The sequence below is a fragment of the Syngnathus typhle genome, linkage group LG18 (assembly GCF_033458585.1).
Source record: "Syngnathus typhle isolate RoL2023-S1 ecotype Sweden linkage group LG18, RoL_Styp_1.0, whole genome shotgun sequence".
Classification (NCBI taxonomy): domain Eukaryota; kingdom Metazoa; phylum Chordata; class Actinopteri; order Syngnathiformes; family Syngnathidae; genus Syngnathus; species Syngnathus typhle.
In genome coordinates, this window is record NC_083755.1 from 8617744 (window position 1) to 8624350 (window position 6607).

The following is a 6607-nucleotide window of genomic DNA, read 5'->3' on the forward strand; positions in this document are numbered from 1 at the left end:
ACATGAAATCAAAGAGCCCCAATGGTATTTCAATGAGAAGAGCATAGTTGATCCCCGATTGCGCAACCTTCTCTTCTCCTTGAGATGGCTGGATAGGAATCTGACTGGAGGTGAGAACGCAGGAAGCCATCTCAAATATCAAATGACTGGGCTTGCATGCCGACTCATTCTGCAAGGGCGCTTCCATTTTTCTCAACTTTGAAATGACAATGCTGCTAATAAATCACTGTCTGCAAACATCATCGTAGAGGAGACTTGAAGAGGAGAAGAAAGCAGATGGTTGTGCACGTGTGCATGAAGCTGTAAATTCCAGTGAGCAGTGTCATCTTGGATGGCTATCACCAAGGAACTGCTATGAATACTTATTGACCACCAGAGCATAAAAAGACATCTTCACTGAGGATCACGTTTCTTCAACATATGCATCCGAGTGTCATGATTTGTGTTTTCCGCTGTATCACTGTTTATTCCTTGTCTCGTTAGGTGTCCGTCCACCTGTTGTTAACCTGGTTGCGTCCACCAATCAGCTCAGTGGTGTCTTGCCTAGGTGTTGCTCATCTCATCAGGTTGCTTGTGTTTCATTCCCAGCTTTCTTTTTGTCTTTGTTAGTTAGTTAATTGTTTTTTTTGGTGTCAATTTGGTGTCCTTAGAATCCTCAGCCACGCAAAACCATGACCATCAATTTGGAGATGTGTTGAAAAGAATTTCGAAGCCATGGGAAACAATGAAGAGCATTCTCGTCGAATGAAGCAACATTTCTGGTAAGTAGCCTAATGGCCCATCTTCTTTATATTTATGGGTTAGGGTGAAGTCCACACTCCCAAATGTATGTGAGAACATGTCTGACAAACTCTTGGCCATCTTTGCAAAAGAGTTGCTTGCTGCAAACACAGCACACAAGCAGTTGATTGAAAAAGTCACTCATTTCTACCCACTGCCATTAAAAAAAAAAAAAAAAAAGCATGGGTGAAACCACATGTTCTACAAATGTATCCAGAAAAAAAAAAAAGTCCGACTATCCTGTATCTGCTTGGTGTTTCTGAAAAAAAAAAAAATGAAAAAGCAATAAGTGGCACTCAATAAGTAAGGAAAGATTGAAGCCATATTTTGTAGGCACGCTATAATAAATCTAAAACTACTTGACAAACAACCAAGAGAAATGAATTCAGCGTGTGACACTTTTTATTATTGAGTTTTGCCTCCATCGGCTCAGCCACACGAAATGAACATCGCCGTCAAATAACATCGTATCTCCATGGATGTTTCCATTCCTGCTTGCAAACAAGCAGATCCGTACTGTCCTAATTCCATTTATTAATTTTTTTACCTTTTTGATTTACAAAACCACCAACTATACGCATAATATTTGCATCCTATTAAATCCAAGAGGAGGAGGAAAGGAAAAATGCCCATGTGGACTTACTTGACTTAAAAAAAATTTTGCATGATATCTCTCCCTTCATTAGCTGTGTCCCTTCCTCTCGACAACAGAAGGAAATGTTCACCTTGCTCACTCGCCATTCTCTAGTGGGGAATAACAAATAAGTCATTGTTAGGCATGCTGTGGGACTATTATTCTACCTGCCTCTAGCCAAGACTAACTGCCAACTCAAATGGAAAAACATATTTTGAAAGCTACTTTTAAAACAAGAAAAGGAAACTTTGTGGGGAGCAAGGTAGAGCCATAGCATGTTTGTCTCAGTTTGGAGTTGCTCTACCTGGTTTCTTTTTGACATGTCCTAAAGTATGAAAAGGAAAAATATCTTTCTCTGGTGGCCTCGATGTGTCTCCGACGATGTGCGGTGATGTTATCCATCACATTCGTAGTTTTGTGGTTGGTGGGGGACCCGTAATTCATCCCCTGCCGGGACTCAATCTGGGGAAAAAAACAACGTCATGATGATCGTAGAATTTTATAGCCTCTGCAATCATGACCTGACTGCATAGGCTAAAAATCAACTGCTTCCTCCATAAGTGAAAAAAAGTAGGAAACTGTCTAATTCATGCATTTTAGTTGATCAATAGAAACTTTGGCAATGAGGACACGATATTGATTTCTAAGCTTCTCCATTCCACATCCTCGCCTGTCTCGTCCCCCTGGCAGCGCTACCATGCCCCCCCGGCCTGCCAGATTCATATGGCATTGTATTTATTGTGCAAACACAGGAGTGCGGGAGCCCATGTTAGGTAAGAACAGACTGTGGCGTCAAGCTGACACGGGAGAACTTAAGCCCTAGCTGCACTGTTCAGCTGCTGTGAAAAGGTAGCCAGCACGCATAACGCTGCCATCAATCACTGGACAACCATTCATTTTTCACAATCTACACATCATATTGTGAAAATCTTAATCATAGAGAGTGGTCATTTTTTCACATGCGGCAAGTGCAATCTGTTTTATTTAATGTTGTGCAGGTCGTCAGTTTAGATCAGTGGCTACTGTTGCTTCTTGGAACATCTAAATGTCATTTCTGAGTAGGAAGAAAACACTTGAGACAGGTGTGTGTGTGTGTGTAGAGTGTGTGTCATTTCTGGGTAGCAACAAAACACTTGAGACAGGTGTGCGTGCGTGTGTTTATGCAAACGTGCGTCTCCCACAAGGCTGTCATTGAAAATTTGCCTTGCTTTCAAAGTGTCCAGTTTGATCTGCAACGATCACTATTCTTTTTATTATTCATAATAAAATCTCCCATGGTGTGACCGCGATAACCTTCATTTTCAAGGACTTTGTGTCGCATTAAAACCGTAGTTATTGCAGTGATCAACTTTACCATTTAATCACCTTGCTACGTCATAAAATCCCTTTTTTTTTTTTATTAATATCATGTTTTGACTCGAAGCAAAAATAGTTCGCAGCGCATCAAACGGCAAACCAATGCAACGTGTTGATTGAGCAAGACATTATCCAATCAGAAGCCAGATTTTGATGGTGACGTAGTTTTCTTAACCAATGGAATCGCTCTGCCGGGTGTCAACCACCGTGAGCCGCATCGCCACCTCCTCCTTGTCGGTGGCGGAGGGATACTATATAAACAAGTCGCCATCACTCTTTAAAGGGCAGAGTTGTGCAAACTCCCAGGCTTCTTGCGGGGAGTCATTTCTGCAGGATTTGTGGCTCGACATCAAGCTATCGAAGGAAAGAAACGTGCCTGGACTCTAGACACGTCGACATAACTGCACTTTTAATGTCCCCAATCCTCCAAGCGGAAGCCTGCTCTTGCAAGAAGGACCTCCTGTCATCTTCCATGTAAGTACATCTTAAGTCAAAGGCAGCCGTGTCATAATCGTCTAATTAACAATAAGAACTTCAGTGTGTATTTCCTTTGAGTTCTTAATAAATGACACCAGACTGTTAAATGTTGGTCACGCAGCATTCGTCGAATATTCTGGCTCCGACCACCAAGCTACATACATGACTTCGTTTGACTTTTTTTTTTTTGGCTCCTTTAATCAATGACTCTGTAAATGATCAACTTCGACTCGCTACTCATACCGCATCGTCTCACAAATAGATTATTACAAATAGATCCAAATAGATAAATGAATCCCACACACACGCACAAAGTGTGCTAAACGGGCGTTCACACCCCTCACGGCAAGTTGCTAATGCTTGTGATGCTAATTTCGACATTGTCATGCAAGACAAAAACCGATTTCTAAAAGTCTCCTTTAAAATGCACGTCGAGCCACTGTTGATTATGTAATGACAGCATTTGCCCTTGTGTCTTGTTGGAAGCCAGAGCCGTAGCGAGGAGGGAGGGAAGGGGGGGGGGAGGATCCACCCCACCCCACCCCACCCCAAGCAAGATCCTTCTATCGCTCGGCGTTTTGTCCGAACACGTTTCCGACATCCGCGTGACGATTGCACACTTTCCGTTTGCCCGCAGAGGTCACAAACGCTTGCCTTTATTCTGTCACGCCAGGAACACCGTGTTGACACAGTTAGTGACTCGACGGCTTATTTCTAGAGGGGCCGATATCGGTCCAGTTGAGAGATAGATCCAGTATTTGCAAACTCACTGTTGCTATTCAAGACGAGCCAGCTCCTGCTCCCTCCTCCATCATAGGCCGTTTTGTACCAGTTGAAAGAATGCAGAGGTACTAAAAGTGACTTGTCTTGTGTTTCAGGAACCAGAACCTCGCCACGCTTCAGGAAAGAGATTCATCGGATCCACAAGAAGTCAATCTCTACCTTTCCATCACTGCTGCCTTGAAGAATTTTTTTCTTTTCTTGTTTTTGCCGTGCCGCGGGGTTCCACAAACAACCGAGACTCAAAGCTCATTACCAGCGAAGCAGCTATGCAGCTTGAAATTCAAGTAGCGCTCAACTTTATTATTTCCTATCTCTACAACAAACTCCCCCGACGACGTGTGAATATCTTTGGCGAGGAGCTGGAGAGCTTGCTGAGGAAAAAATATGAAGGCCATTGGTATCCGGATAAGCCGTACAAAGGCTCGGGGTTCCGCTGCATCCATGTAGGGGAGAAGGTGGACCCGGTTGTGGAGCAGGCCGCTAAAGAGAGCGGGCTGGCCATAGAAGATGTCCGCAATAACCTCCCTCAGGACCTTAGCGTGTGGATTGACCCCTTTGAGGTTTCCTACCAGATCGGTGAGAAGGGAGCGGTCAAGGTGCTGTACGTGGACGATAGCAGCGAGAACGGTTCCGAGCTCGACAAGGAGATCAAGAACAGCTTTAACCCCGAGGCCCAAGTCTTTATGCCGATCACCGAGCCCGTCGGGGCCTTGTCGGAGTCCAGCTCTCCCTCCCCTCCTTTCGGCCAATCGGCCGCCGTCAGCCCCTCCTTCATGCCGCGGTCGGCCCAGCCGCTGACCTTCACCACCGCCACCTTCGCCGCAACCAAGTTCGGCTCCACCAAGATGAAAAGCAGCGGGCGCGGCAACAATAGCGCCAACGGCGGCGGTAGCAGCAAGGCGGCGGCGGCGGCGCCGCCGCGGTCGTCGCCCATTGGCAACCTGGGTCTGAATGTCAACACCTTGCTGAAGCAGAAAGCCATCTCCACCTCCATGCACTCGCTGTACGGGCTGGGCCCGAGTCAGCAGCAGCAGCAGCAGCAGCAGCAGCAGAAGCAGCCCTCGGCTCTATCCCCCAACGCCAAGGAGTTTGTGTTCCCCAACCTCCAGAGTCAGGCCAGCCCCGGAGGACCAGCATTTGCCGCCGAGGCCTCCCTGGGGCTGCCGTACAACAATGCCTTGGACGTGTTTGCAGCCTACGGAAGTCTCAACGACAAGTCCTTGGTGGATGGCCTCAACTTCAGTCTGAGCGCCATGCAGTATTCTAACCAGCAATTCCAGCCCGTCATGGCTAACTAAAAGACGGTTATTTATAAACCAAGTTGGCTCGGAAGACAGAGGGAAAAACAAAAGGCACATTTTGGAAAGTGGCGTGCTAGCGACTCGGAGAAGCTTGTCCAAACACATTCAAGCTTGGTTACTTCAATTCACCATGCGTTATTGCTTTTCTTTTTCCCTTTTTGCCAACCGAGCACAATAGTCTTTTATTTTTTACCATGTTGATGAAAATAGTCCCCCCCCAAAGAAAAAAAAAAAAAAAACCCACAAGCTTCGAGTTTTGGCCTCTTACAGTATTTTGCAGTTGGTAAGACAAGGCTGGTTTTTATGAATTGGCACTACTAAGTGGGGTTACTTGGTCTTTTTCTAATTGTATAATTTAATTTAGTACAAAGTTTGTAAGATATCAGAGTATATATTGTTTCTATGACATGGTGTTGCATTTATATCTTTTTACTACTCCAGTGATCTGTGATGGCTGCAGCAGCTTTTCCTTCTTTTTCTTTTTTTAAAGACTTGTTAAAGAAATCCATCTTTAAAAAAAAAAAAAATCCACCAGATATTCTGAAGATTGTGTATTCCTTTAGTGGTGGAACTCAAGTGTAGGAATATTTGCTATTTCTGAAAAATGAATTGTATTTTCTTTTAAGAGGTTGAAGATTTTGCTATACTATGGAAAACAAATGTAATCGTATGGATATTAATTTTGTACCTACATTGTGCAATACTTGATGAAAAAAAATACGGTATAACAAAGTATTTTGAGTCAGTGTCTTACATGTCAAGAGGGACTGAAATAGTTTATATTGTTAAGTTTGTATTAAATGCTTCAAAAGTATATGCTTGTCTTTATTATTTTTCATATTTGCACCCTGGTCTTTTTAATAAAAGAAAGTACAATTGGAAGATTTTGTCAACTCCATTCACTTTGCCTGCCTAAATATTTGGACTATTTTAGCACATGTAGCTGGTTAGCAAGCTAATAATAGAGGCATGAGTAGCACGGGAGATTTATGCTCATGTGCTGTAAATATCGGCTATGGCAATAATTACACCGGCACACCTTGTGGTTTTAATTTTTTTCCCCTTGCGGTCCTAACGAGAAACAATATGCAAAGCAGACTTTCAGTACAATGCACACAAGCATGAACATCTCAGGCCCACAGATGGTGCTGGGAAACTCCCAAGGTTGGCCATGCTGTGACTCCATCTTGTCTAGTGTGTGTACTCTACTTATTCTGTATTTTTTTCAAATGCTTCATGGAAGCATGTTTGGTTTGGAGTGAACAAGCACTACTTT

At 43.9% G+C, this 6607-nt stretch overlaps 1 protein-coding gene across 1 annotated transcript; it reads left to right on the forward strand.

Moving 5' to 3' along the window:
* Positions 1-3024: 3024 nt before the first annotated feature.
* LOC133143143 (protein Tob1-like) lies at positions 3025-6213 on the forward strand. The gene is made up of 2 exons (XM_061264924.1): positions 3025-3244; positions 4126-6213. The coding sequence occupies exon 2, from the start codon at positions 4297-4299 to the stop codon at positions 5326-5328; it is 1032 nt and encodes a 343-aa protein (XP_061120908.1). The 5' UTR covers positions 3025-3244; positions 4126-4296; the 3' UTR covers positions 5329-6213.
* Positions 6214-6607: the final 394 nt, after the last annotated feature.

Bases quoted from the DNA above. Each gene is read 5' to 3' on its own strand.
- LOC133143143 (XM_061264924.1), top strand. From the start codon at position 4,297: ATGCAGCTTGAAATTCAAGTAGCGCTCAACTTTATTATTTCCTATCTC.